The sequence below is a fragment of the Solanum dulcamara genome, chromosome 7, assembly GCF_947179165.1.
Source record: "Solanum dulcamara chromosome 7, daSolDulc1.2, whole genome shotgun sequence".
Lineage (NCBI taxonomy): Eukaryota > Viridiplantae > Streptophyta > Magnoliopsida > Solanales > Solanaceae > Solanum > Solanum dulcamara.
Genome location: NC_077243.1, coordinates 18,937,332 through 18,950,119, shown reverse-complemented (window position 1 = coordinate 18,950,119; position 12,788 = coordinate 18,937,332). Strand labels below are relative to the sequence as shown.

At 31.6% G+C, this 12,788-nt stretch overlaps 4 protein-coding genes across 4 annotated transcripts; 2 read left to right on the top strand and 2 right to left on the bottom strand.

The window, feature by feature from the left end:
* The first annotated feature begins 1,390 nt into the window (after positions 1-1,390).
* On the top strand, positions 1,391-4,323 carry LOC129896842 (uncharacterized). The gene is made up of 4 exons (XM_055972822.1): positions 1,391-2,050; positions 2,761-2,813; positions 3,139-3,306; positions 3,742-4,323. The coding sequence occupies exons 1-4, from the start codon at positions 1,712-1,714 to the stop codon at positions 3,977-3,979; spliced, it is 798 nt and encodes a 265-aa protein (XP_055828797.1). The 5' UTR covers positions 1,391-1,711; the 3' UTR covers positions 3,980-4,323.
* Positions 4,324-4,668: 345 nt separating this feature from the next.
* On the bottom strand, positions 4,669-6,603 carry LOC129895054 (pentatricopeptide repeat-containing protein At4g25270, chloroplastic). Its single transcript, XM_055970686.1, has one exon. It carries the CDS (start codon positions 6,413-6,415, stop codon positions 4,844-4,846), a length of 1,572 nt encoding a protein of 523 aa, XP_055826661.1. The 5' UTR covers positions 6,416-6,603; the 3' UTR covers positions 4,669-4,843.
* Positions 6,604-7,386: 783 nt separating this feature from the next.
* Positions 7,387-8,199, top strand: LOC129896758 (uncharacterized). The gene is made up of 3 exons (XM_055972720.1): positions 7,387-7,652; positions 7,731-7,879; positions 7,953-8,199. The coding sequence occupies exons 1-3, from the start codon at positions 7,536-7,538 to the stop codon at positions 7,993-7,995; spliced, it is 309 nt and encodes a 102-aa protein (XP_055828695.1). The 5' UTR covers positions 7,387-7,535; the 3' UTR covers positions 7,996-8,199.
* Positions 8,200-8,313: 114 nt separating this feature from the next.
* LOC129896757 (uncharacterized) lies at positions 8,314-9,481 on the bottom strand. Its single transcript, XM_055972719.1, has 3 exons — positions 9,253-9,481; positions 8,853-9,179; positions 8,314-8,706 (listed from the first exon to the last, which is right to left on the bottom strand). Exons 1-3 carry the CDS (start codon positions 9,476-9,478, stop codon positions 8,555-8,557), a joined length of 705 nt encoding a protein of 234 aa, XP_055828694.1. The 5' UTR covers positions 9,479-9,481; the 3' UTR covers positions 8,314-8,554.
* Positions 9,482-12,788: the final 3,307 nt, after the last annotated feature.

The window sequence follows — 12,788 nt, the reverse complement described above, 5'->3', positions numbered from 1 at the left end:
TACGTTAACACTTTGTGAACCTCTTTTTATTTTGAGTGAATTGTGTGAGGTTATTTCTCTCGATATTTTGTACTCTCATATTTATAGTAGATTGCTCATCTCCTTTTGTAGATGTAAGTCGATTGACCAAACCACATTAAATATTTGTGTCGTTTGTCTTCTTACTCATTGTCTTTTGAGATTTGCTTTACTAGATTTCGCATGACACCTAATTATTTTTTGATCCTAACAATATTCTCTGTACGCTGAAGATGTGTCATATTATGTCCAATCACCTGTCTCCAATACTTATTTGGCCTAACTTTACCTCTTCTTTGCCCTATTATATCCAACCTCTTCACTTGAAAAATCCACACATCTCCTCTCAGAGGCGGACCCAGCACATTTTGTATATATATACAAGTATAGTTAATATAAGAAAGGATCATATATTTAATTGTGGACTTTGATAAATAAAGCTTTCTAGGGCTGCATTTTTTTTGCCTTTAAAGTCAGCCCTTTCTTAACCCAAATTTGGTTGTTTTATAAATATCCTCTTTCTTAACCACTCATTTTTTAACTCTTACCTTGAGCCATCCTTTATGGTGCCCTCCTATCTTCAAAATTTGGATTCGTGTCTCTGTCTGTCTGCTCTTCACATGTCCAAATCATCTTAGTCTTATTTTTCTCAACTCTTTCACTACGAAGGTCACTTCCACTTCGTCTCAAATATCCTCATTCCTAATTTTTTATAAAAAATTTATTAAAAGGTGATCAACAATTTATTTTTTGGCCCAAAACAGCTTTTTAATAGATTTTAAAATATGATTTTCAAAATTCAAAATTAGATAACCAAGCATGTATGTGCCAAAAAATGCCTCAAAGTGCTTCCAAAATCTACGACCAAATGGGACCTAGATAGAACTCAATATATAGCACCATAGGGAGGACACGTGTTAGGCTAATTGGTATCCAAGTGGACATGAATTTCAGGTACAAGGGTCATGAAGTTAGAACCATTCAAAAATGTTCTTGTATTTTTGTCATTATAAGTAGAACCCACTAGTGGATCTATAGCCACAAACCCTTAACTGGAAATTATCTTTTATGGTCTAGTATAAATTGATCAGAATAAAATATTTTTTCCAGATTTGTCAAAGTGAAAATCTCTTTATGCGTAAAAAATATATAATTAATTGATAAATAAATAAAAAATTGTCATGTAATTCTCATTCACTTTTATTTTGTATAGTAAAAGGTTTAAAGATAGAAGTTGGATGGTACTAAACGGAGAATGGAAGAACTTAACAATTTTTTTCTTCAAGATTAAAACTACAAAATTATTTCAATTTACTTATTTGGTTAATTAATATTATAGCCGTTTCATTTTTAATCCAATGCATCTAACATCTATCAATAAAAATATAGCTGAAGGTATAATCTGCGTACACGTTGACTTCTTCAAATCCCTAATATTACACGGAATATATTACCAATATTATAATCTCGATCCAATTCGTTCACCATACCATCCAAAAATAAAAGAGAGGTTTTCATTATGTTACATTCTGACTCAAAAATAAAAGAAAATTTGAAGTATGTGAAAGGAGACAACAGAGAATAAGAAGACAAACATTTAACCACAAAAATCACAATTTACAATAATACTAAGTTTTTCTTCTCTTTCTCTTTTGACTGTGATGAGAAATCAGTGAGAGGAAGGTGGAAAAAAATGGCACAATGTCAGTGGCAACTGAACTTTCAGACAAGATTGAAGAAAGATGTTTCTTGGAAATGCAGAGGCCTAGAAGCTCTTTCATTTAACAGAGGAATTTGTAATTGGAAAAAAAGATTGCAGATGCCACAATGTTGCAGCAGTTCTTTTCCAGTTTCAAGGGAATTAGAAGTGGGAAAACAAAGAGGAGAATGTGTTTTGAATGAAAATTATGGATGGAAAGTGAGAAGAATGATTGAGACTGAACAAGAGATGAGGAATGTCGCTGCTGTTCAAGCTGAAGCATTTTATGAACCTCTTCTATTCTTCAATCACTTCTTCTTTCAATTCTTTCAGGTTCTTGATTATATATTTTTTACTGCATTTCATGAACTCCCATCTCCTTCTCTTCTTTATTTTTCTACCTGTTTTCATTTTTCAAGAATTTGTTCTTCCCCAAACCCCATTCTTGATTTTTCTGTCCTTCCATTTGCGGATTAGGATACAAGGTTAGCAGGATAGATTGATGCATTGTGTCTGTTTCCCGATTCTTATTTTGTACCAGAGTAGTAGCATTTGTCTCGTACTTGGCCTATCTTATGACCTTTGTTATTTCTACTTATTTACTATGCTTCAGTTATCACATTTGTTGGTTATGGTTATTGCCCCTCTTTGGTATGTTATGTTTTCCTTCAATTTTGTATGTCCTCTTTACTTCTGTAATGTTCTGTTAGGTGCTATGATGTTCGTTACTCGAGTTGAGGATATTCCGAAAACAGAATCTTTACGTCTACCCTCCCAGACCCCACTTTTCTTACTATACTAAGTTTGTTATTGTTGTTCATCTTTCTAGAAAACAGATGGTGGCATGCAATTTGAAAATAAGAAGAAGAATGAAGATCATATATTTGTTTTCAGTTTCATATCTCTGTTATTACAAAATGAATTTGGCTGCATTTTTTTATCTGTTTTATTCTATAATCCCAATAGCACTGTTCTATCTGTTATGATTCATGTATCAGTGTTATTTTTTTCCACATAATAAAATGAGAATTATGATTATGTAGGCTGAAGTACTTTCAGGACTACTTTACAGACTGAAGAATTCTCCACCAGATAGGTAAAAATCAAAACTTGGGAATGAAGCTTGAATTTTCTTCTTCTTTTATGTGGAGTATATTTTTACCTTATTGTTAAGAAAATTTAAGTGTATTAAACTATGCTTCGGTCCCAAACAAGAAAGTCTAAGAGCATTGTGATTGAGTTATGATTGTTTCCTTCATTTCTAATCAAGCTCAAACTAATTTAGTGTTTATACGAAATTCCGAATAGACAACCAACCTATAGTTACACTACTCCAACTAGATCAGTGCTATCTTGTACTAAAAATGAGAATGGTCATTAATTAAGTTCAGTTCAACTTTCTGAAATTCTTGACTAAACAGGTATGCATGTTTAGTTGCGGAGGCCTCAAGTGACACTGCTGAGGTAGAACAGGATCTTGTAGGAGTTGTTGATGCTACAGTGTATAGAAATACTGATGTTCTTCAGTACCTTCCTGGAGCAACAGAATATATCTATATTTCTGGGATCGCTGTATTGAATAAATTCAGGTCCAAGATTCAATACTTCTCCATTAAAGTGAATTGATACTTTCTTTGACATGGCACAAAATACTTTTTGTTTATGTTCATTATCATCAGCAGTTAAAAATTGTCAAAAAATCATCTTAAACAGATCTGGGAATATAACTAACATCACTAGAAATGATATAATTCTTTCTACTACTACATAATATACACCTTTTTTAAAAATTGTCACTGAAGTGACTGAACCGAAAAACCCCATTCCTATATCCCACCTTTTCAACCAAACACTGGCAAGATGATTAAGGAAATGAAGTTCTTTCATAAAATATAATTTGGCATATCGGATACTCGCAAACATAGATGGCTATCCTATTCTAAATGAATACACAGATGAGTTATGTGCGCCTTTTGCTGTGAAACGGTATTTGATTGACAGACTAAAATGTTGATCAACTGCAGGAGGCAGAAAGTTGCAACTGCTTTGCTCAAGGCCTGTGATGTTCTTGCAAGATCTTGGAGTTTTGAATATCTAGTCCTAATGGCTTATGAGGATGATTTTGGTGCTCGACAATTGTATACAAATGCGGGTTATATAGTAGTTTCAGGTGATGCTCCATGGAAGACAACATGGATTGGTAGAAGAAGACGAGTTCTTATGGTTAAGCAGGTCTCACATGAATCAACTTACATCCATTGAAACTGAGATTTCGATTCAAGTCTTTTTAACAGCTCCTTTTTAAATTAGTTATTCCAAAATACCTGATGAAAATTAGAATTCTGCAAATCAATATAAGGTGTACAAAACTGTAGCAATTGATCTTCAGGAAGAAAAGAGTATTACATGAATCTTGTGAATATTTTCTTTATCTTCAGAGTTACACAGCTGACTGTTCTGCTGTTCTATCCTAATATCAAGTAACTTAACAAGATTTAATTGTCTTTTCTCAAGTCTCATAAATGATTGTGAAAAAAAAGATTTACCTCTTAAGGAGAGTTATCCTAACCAAAGCTCAATCTCCCTAAGAAGGAGCTTTTTGAGTAGTTCTTGCCTTCTGCAGCTAATGTATGCATATTGCTGCGGGTTCCATTTTTTCTTATTACTTGGGATTCATATATTGATGTTGATTCCAATTTTATTTTTGACTGAAGTCTAGTTGATTGATGAATTGATATTGTTGCTCTTTAGCTATTTCTTTCTTGCAATACCAGATGTTGGCCAATACATAAACATTCAGTAATGACAAGAGAGTACTACTAACCCATAATTTTGTTCCCTATCCTTTATGTAATTCTACCTCTGTAAGCCCAGTCTCATTTTGTGTCTTTATAATCCCATTTGTCTCTCTATTGAAGTGATAGGCGAACTTGTGGATGACTGGGGCATAATTATGGTAAAACTTTTGGCTAACTTTTCATTGATTCAATTTACGAAGATAAGCACAATAAAGAAGGCAAATCATTAAGAAAACCAAAGCATGTGGTGCAAAGTGTAAAGAAATACATACACTAGGGAGTATTGTGTATCCGCAAAATCATTGACAAAATGTCGTTTTAAGAAAGTTCAACATCTTTGGTATGGTATCGAAGTATCCAATCCTCGTTCTATCATCATTAGCTTTATTCTCTCTACATCCTTTATCAGACCAGCATTCTTATAAATCTTCATCAAAAGCTCAAAATTGTGGTCATTATCTGGCTCCAACTCGAACAGATGTTGCGCCGCTACCTCTCCTATTTTAACATTGCCATGTCTGTAGCAAGCATATAACAATGCACCCCAAACTGTTGGTCCAGCTTCGAATTCCATTCTCTTCGTAACAAAATCAAAAGCTTTGTCTATCAATCCTAACCTCCCATATAGATTCACCATACAACTATAATGTTCCATCCTTGGACTGATATCATACCTCTCTTTCATATTTCTAAACAGCCTCTCCGCGTCCTCTAGTTTCCCTAAATGGGCACATGCCGACAATAACGACACAAATGTGACACTGTCCGGCAGGTCACCAGATTTCACCATTTTCTCAAAGTACAATAGGGCTTCTTCAGGATGCTTATAGTAAGCAGAAATGACTGAATTCCATGATACTACATCCCGTTCATGCATATGTTCAAACAACCATCTCACTTGCTTCAAATTTTTCTGGTCTGCATAGAAATCAACCAATGAGTTAACAATGGACAATTCTTGATTAGTCCCTCGACGAAGAACCCATCCATGAATTTGTTTCCCAATTGAGTGATGTAATCTGGCCACAAGTAATGCTGATATAGAGACAGAGTCAGGTTCTATTCCATCACATATCATAAGACGAAACAGGTTTAACGCTTTACTTATCAGCTCATGCCTCATGTATCCAATGAGCATAGAATTCCAAGAAACCAAATCCTTTGTTCCAATTTGATCAAAGAGCTTTTGAGCCTTAACAATATCACCACATTTTGAATACATATCAACAAGTGCATTTAGAATAAACCCATTACTTCCAAACCCACGACGAATCACATGCCGATGAACTTCTTCTCCTACGTGAATCAACCCAATACCTCCACAAGCCTTCAATGCACGAGGGAATGTGTAACAATCAGGCTCCACACCCTCTTCCACCATCTGGAAATACATGGCTAACGCATCTTCAAACAAACCCTTCTCAGCATATCCTGATATAATCGAATTCCAAGGAAATGCCGAGGCATTTCTCTTAGGCATTTTATCAAACAGTTGATGGGCCTTCTGAGTTTGTCCACTGCAGGCGTAAAGTCTAATCAGCTTCGATGAAATGCCCACATTTTTACGTAAAAGTTTCTCGGGAATGAGTTCATGAACACGGATACCATGATCAATAGCCTGCAATTGAAAGCATGTTTCTAAAAGGGAAGCAAAGATTTGCGGGTCGTATATATCAGTGCCATTTTTCACAGTGACTTCTATTTTAGTGATGACAGTTTCAAGAGCTTCGAGTTTGGTTCTGGTTGGGATTTGCTGATTGAAATCCAGTTGGGTTTGGCGTGATTTTTGAAGACTGGTGCGGCGGCTTTTTGGGTTTTCCCGACTCTGCTTTGAATTTCCCGATCTGAAATTCATGGTAATGGGAATGTTTTGCTGCAATGTTAGAGCCATTGTCTCCATCTGCAATGTTGTCTGTTCAACTGAATTAGTGAAGAATCACGTCCATTGACGCCTTAAGGAAAAGCAACTGAGAACAGTCCTATGCCCTCAATTGTGTATGTATGAACAATATACGTACTAATCTGAATTCGCACGGCGAAAGAGATTAGCATAATTTCTTAAATTTCGGTAGCGCTTCCTATCAAATGATAATTATATTCAAAGCTCGAATTAAAAATTTTGATTAAGAATGAGTAATACTAATGGTTCCTCCATAATTTTTGATAGTACTAAATTAAGAATATAAATTAATCAATTCGCATGAAATGCATTCAAAATAATTTATATAATGTCATGTAAATGCACATGTAGAATATGTGTATTTACTTCTTTAATTTTATATAAATTTAATTATCTATTTGTGCACATTCAATGTTAAAACACATAATTATCAATAAAAGCTAAGTTAAAAAACACGTTGTAAAAAAGAAAAAATGTTTATTATTTTTTTAAAAAAATCAATGTGACATGGCATCTCAATTAGAGAGAAGGATATTTTTATATATTTTAAGAAAAATGAGTGCTATTATAAAACAAAAAAAAAGATATTCCAAAGTAATTTTTCAAAAATGAATAACTATTGAAGATTTTTTATTCTAATATATTCAAATGATCCTAAAGTAAAGCTTCAGTTGAAGATTTGAAGAAAGGACCAGGGAACATGGGTAAATGATGTAAACGGGAGTAAAGTTCACGAATAGCTATTTAATTGGAAAATAGTCGCATTCAAAAATAGCTAAAATAACTTCTTGAAATTTTTTTTGTTTTTATTACATAGGAGTAGGGTAAAAGGAAAAAGAGGAGGTATAAGGTAGAAAATTGAACTCTCACAAAAATTTAAATAATTAATTAATTGAGTTAATAAAATTCTTCTGAATAAGAATAACTATTTATTAATATAAATAAAATTTGCACAAAAAAAACCACTCTTTAAAAAGGTAAGCCCAAAAATGGATCCCCCAACATTTTGGGAATTTTTTACAAAGAACAAACAAACGGATACAATTTCTTTTTTGTTTCTGTGCAGAACAAACTAAAAACCTTCTGCTCTTGATATACAAAGAAGAAACGAAGGGGCTAAATGATTCCGCCACTCGTGCGCACGTTAGCAATAGGCTCCATTGTTCTTCTTGGTGGAGCTATCACTATCTCTGCACTCACCACTTCAGTCCTTCGCCGTAAAGCCTTAATTAAAAAGGTAAATAATTTGGGGGGTAATATATATTTTTCAAAACCCATTTTCAGATTTCTCATCTTTTTTGATTTTGTGTGGCAGGAAAAGTTTGGGAAGCTTTGTTGGTATTGTAGAGGAAATGGATTTTATAAATGTAAGCTTTGCCATGGAAATGGTAAAATAAAGTGGTCACCCCTTTATGATCCTGTATTTGTAAATCCATGTGTTTGTCCTACTTGCGATGGGAACAAGTGAGTCAAATTCTATTTCAATTTCTCACAGTTTTCAAATTAATCTGGGAATAAGAATGTGAGGATTTTGCAGGGTACAGCGATGTCTCAATTGTTTAGGAGATGGACGGATATAACTAAGAGTGAAATGCACTCTACCTGTTTGATAAAAAGACAATGTGCCACCATTTGGAATCCAAAAGCGGAGAATCGAATCATTACCAATTAAGTGAGTGTTCAGATAGTCAACCGATTGTTAGTAAGATTTCCCATTCCTGAACAAACATTTTAATTAAGAACAATGTTTAATTTATTAGAGTAGTCATTAATCTTCCCTTGAAGATGCAAAAGGCTTATTTTGATTTTGATATAATCTTTGCTTCCACTATAATAAAGCAACAAGACTTAAGTGTTTGCACAAATGGAAATAGAAACAGAACCAATAAAGTACCCAATTCGAACAAACATATCAATACTCCATTACTATAAGAAAAAGAGGGAAATAGGCCGAGCAGGGGGAATGCTTTGTAGATCTCTGATGCATTTCTCCACCTGCCTTGTTTTAGTACTCCTCAAATGTAACAAACCACACAAACGATACAAATGTCTGCTATAAAGTCCTTATTTTATTTTAATACTTGTAACTAAAAGCCAATGTATACTTATATAGTGCTGAATTATTAAGCTTGATTGAATTTAGAGAGGAGGCAATGCTGGAGCAATCATGAAATTGAGGGGCTTGACTCCTGATTCCGGTGAAGGTGCGACGAGTCCCGAGCTTCTGATCTCGGCCATTTCACGGCGTCCTTTTCCTTTTTGCTCTGCACACAGCTTGGGCAGATATACACCTACGGCCAATCAAAGGCATACCCATTAATCACAAAGCAAGGCCAAAAAATAAATGAATAAAATTCACTATTAGCTAGTGTAATTTATGTATGTCACGTTATATATAATATTAAATCATTTTTATAGATGCATGATGAGTAAATACCTTCACCAGCAGCAAGATTGAAGTAGAGATCAATAATGTTGGGGCAGTGCTTGTAGCAAGCAGAGGAACAGAGCTTGTTGGTAAAGCGAGACTCGAGCAGAGCGTCGGAAGAAATGCCGAGGGCATTTCTATCGACACCGCAGGCCTCAATGCACTCATCGGTTTCGATCCAATCCTTGAGTTTATCAGCTTCAATTTCCGATGTCCGGCATGTATATACTTCTTCACCACTCCTCCGAAGATGTTTCTCTAAAACACAACGCTTCCCCGTGCTCGATATTGCGAATGCACAAGAGTCTTCGTTCAAATTCTCGCAAGCAATGTCCCCTGCATATGGTATCGTAACATGTTAAATTACACTGATGAAATTAAAATCTATTAAGAAAAAAAAATGACTTACCTAGGGTGAATTGCATCAAGGAGGCAACTGCAAGAGCAACAATGACTAAAGTTTTCAAGCTATGTAACGAAGCCATGACGATAACTCTATTGCCTTGCAAGTTTCTTTCTTTTTGTGTTTCCTTGGAACTGCTTAATGGAAGTGATAAGAAACGCTGGCTATTTATAGAGGCAGAACTCCATGCAATTTGAGAAGGCATAATACGTGGCATATTACATGTAAACATGCATTCTACATGACATATTATTATACATAGGATATAATGTAGGATGTGAATTGCCCCATATGACGTCCATGTAATATGTGTGTGCCTATTTATTTAATTTTATATAATTAAATTTATATATCTATTTATACACACTCAAAATTGAAGGATATAAAATCAATTTAAAATGTGGCATTTGAGAAACTACTACTACCTCCGGCGGGAACATGTGTATGAATTGTTGTATGATCGATTGACTGTGTCAACATTAATTAATTAGAGAAGAAAGTAGTTAGTGGTCAAAAGACTCCGCCATCAGTGGCCGTCTTGGTTATATAAATTCCACACATTTAGGCTTTAATTTGTTGAAAAGTGAATTTTCTTGCACTCATACTTCTCCACTTTTCGGTTTCTATTGAGAAAAAAAACATAGATCTGTCAAAGGGATTTAACTTTCAACTGATTGTGCAATGATTTCTGACACATGTAATAGAGCTACATGTGTAACTTGTAATAGAGCTAGATTAGTAGTATTCCCTCCTTTTCATATTACTTGGTCGACTTATTTATTAATTTTTTAAATTAAATATGTATTTTATTAAATTAATTTATTAATGATATTTAAGAATTTTAAATTTGATAAATATGTAATTTAATATTAAGGGTAATATGATTTTCTAAAAGAGACAAATAAAATGAAATAGTATTTATTTTTTATATAGAGGCCACGCAAAATAAAACAAAGCGAGTATTAGTTTTAAGATTTAATTTATATATACATAAGATTTAATTTATATATACATATATAGTGCTCCCTCCATATCAAAATAAGTGGTATTTTAAGAGCTCGCTTGGATTGACTTATAAGTTGTTTATAAGTTGTTTTCAGTTTTTTAAAGTATTTGACTGACCAACTTAAAACGATTTTGTGCTTAAAATAAGCCCAAAAGAACAATTGAGTTTGTTTGGCTTAGTTTATCTAAAGTAATTTATAAACTATTTTCAGCTTATAAACTACTTAAAATAAGTTAAACCAAACAGACACTAACTTTGAGCACACCCCGTAAGAGAACTACTAATTAAAAAAAAGTAAAATATATTTTTACTAGCTTAGCTTTAATCAATACCTTAAAGAAGATGTAGCTCTATAGCAATTTCTTGGTTATGAAAAAACTTTCTTTATTTAAATAAGAGTAAAATTGAAAGAACATGATTAATGTCTTTTTCATTTCGTAAAACAGTAAAATACTATTTATTTTGAAACAAATAAAAAAATCAAAAAACATCACTTATTTTAAAAGGTAGGAAATAGAACTATTCAAAATTACTTTTTAAATGAGATAATATGATATAAATACTTTTTATATCGTCAATGTGTATTACTTAAAACTTTTATTATCATAAAAATTTATCTATAATTACTTTATCAAAATATCTGTTTAATTATTTCTTAACAGCAAGAATTAGTTGTGTATTACTTCCTTTTTGGTTTATTTACTTCGAAAACGCGCTTTTTTGGGTCCGAACTCCTATTTTTGACTGTTTGTGTTGAATAGTACAGTGAAAGTTTGGCTATTCTGTTCCCTGTTCACTTGTTCAATGTCACAATTACAATTTTGACGTTTAACTAATTGCTTCTGATTAGTTATGACTATTCCATATTTTTCCTAAGCAGTTTGTTTCCTAGCTAGAATTTTATTTAGGCGTGTAGAAATTGGTGCGAATGCGATAGGATTAATTGTATTTGTTAAATTTAACCTATTATAGAAGAGAATTGTTTATTAGTTCATGAATTAGAAAATTTAATTGATGTATTAGTCTTAGGTTACATGTGTTGTTTAACTAAGTACATCAAATAAAGAAATAATAAGACAAAATTTTAATATCGGAAAATTGTTCATTTATTTATATGTATGTGTATATAAAATTTCAATTCTTAAAGGTAAATGTAATTTCCATTAATATTTAGTTTCCTAAATTATATGATATGGTGCAAGTCTTTTGATTCAAGTGGAAGTAATGGTAAATACTTACCCGCATTGAGTATTCGTACATAACTAATTTAATTTATAATTCGGAAAAAATTCATAAATGTCCTTAAATTATGTGAATCGAATAAAAATGTCTTTCTATACTTAGGTTTAAATTTATCTTTGTCGTCAATATTTTGGTTTTAAAATGTTCTTGTCGTTGATAGTTTGATCCAGAAATGTCCTTATTGTTACTAAATAAGTCAAAAATACCATTTTTCAAATAAATATATTATTTATTTTTTCTTTATAAACATATCGTGTTCCTAATAAAAATATTACTATTAAAGAACTATTTTCTTGTTTTGTTTCTTTACAGGAAAATACTTAATCTCATTATCGTACCCTTTTAACGAATAATACGTCATATATATAAGATTATAGTAAATTTATTATTAATTTTTATTTAGATAACGTTAAAAAATAATTATAATAAAATAAAAAATATTTTAAATTTTATTTTTTTAAAATTGAAGTAGGATAAATATTTGCTAATAAAAAATATTATTAGGAAAAGAATGTATTCAAATAATATATTTATTTTTAAAAAAATATTTTTAACCTATTGAATAATTATAGAAATATTTTAAATTAAAAGGTTAACTATTAAAATATTTTTAATCAAACTATAAATAAAAGATATTTTTAAGCTGTGGATTTATAATATAGTGTCATCGATAGTCAATAAAAACTAACGGAACTAGCCAAGTCTCTCAGTAATTTGTCGGAGCATTTAGGCCACTTAGAATTTTCTTCTCTGACTTTTAGGGTCATTTCTTTTGGATATAAATTATGCTGGATAAGTTATGTTGAAATAAGTTATGATGAAATTAATTATCTTGATAATAGTTTTTATTACTTGTTTGGTTGGTCATATTCAAAGTTATATTCATTACATAATTTTTAAGAATAAGTTGTTTGTTTACGAAAATACCCTCTATCTTATTTAACTTTTTTTTTTTACAATTTCTTTACAAGCTTTAAGTATTCATTCCTAAAAATAAAATTTTCATCTTTTTTAACTTAAAAATATAACTTTCTTCTTATTTAACTTAAAAATAAAACTTCCATCTTGTTTATTTTAAGTTTATTAAAGTGAAAGAAATTTTGTTATTAAAATTATCTACATTTTAAAGTTATCTACATTTTAATTGATATATAAAATATAAGTTTTAAATTAGTAATAAACTATTTAATTAAAAATATATAATTTAGTAGTGGAGTGAACGTTTCAAGAGAAATTAAAATATAAATAAGCATAAGAATTAGACAGATAAATTTAACTTATAATATATTCATAA

Coding starts and splice junctions, on each gene's coding strand:
- LOC129896842 (XM_055972822.1), top strand. CDS start 1,712: ATGGCACAATGTCAGTGGCAACTGAACTTTCAGACAAGATTGAAGAAA. Junction 2,051..2,760: donor TCTTCTTTCAATTCTTTCAG/GTTCTTGATTAT, acceptor ATGATTATGTAG/GCTGAAGTACTTTCAGGACT. Junction 3,307..3,741: donor GCTGTATTGAATAAATTCAG/GTCCAAGATTCA, acceptor GATCAACTGCAG/GAGGCAGAAAGTTGCAACTG.
- LOC129895054 (XM_055970686.1), bottom strand. CDS start 6,415: ATGGAGACAATGGCTCTAACATTGCAGCAAAACATTCCCATTACCATG.
- LOC129896758 (XM_055972720.1), top strand. CDS start 7,536: ATGATTCCGCCACTCGTGCGCACGTTAGCAATAGGCTCCATTGTTCTT. Junction 7,653..7,730: donor GTAAAGCCTTAATTAAAAAG/GTAAATAATTTG, acceptor TTTGTGTGGCAG/GAAAAGTTTGGGAAGCTTTG. Junction 7,880..7,952: donor CCTACTTGCGATGGGAACAA/GTGAGTCAAATT, acceptor AGGATTTTGCAG/GGTACAGCGATGTCTCAATT.
- LOC129896757 (XM_055972719.1), bottom strand. CDS start 9,478: ATGTTTACATGTAATATGCCACGTATTATGCCTTCTCAAATTGCATGG. Junction 9,180..9,252: donor CTTGATGCAATTCACCCTAG/GTAAGTCATTTT, acceptor TACCATATGCAG/GGGACATTGCTTGCGAGAAT. Junction 8,707..8,852: donor CAATCTTGCTGCTGGTGAAG/GTATTTACTCAT, acceptor GATTGGCCGTAG/GTGTATATCTGCCCAAGCTG.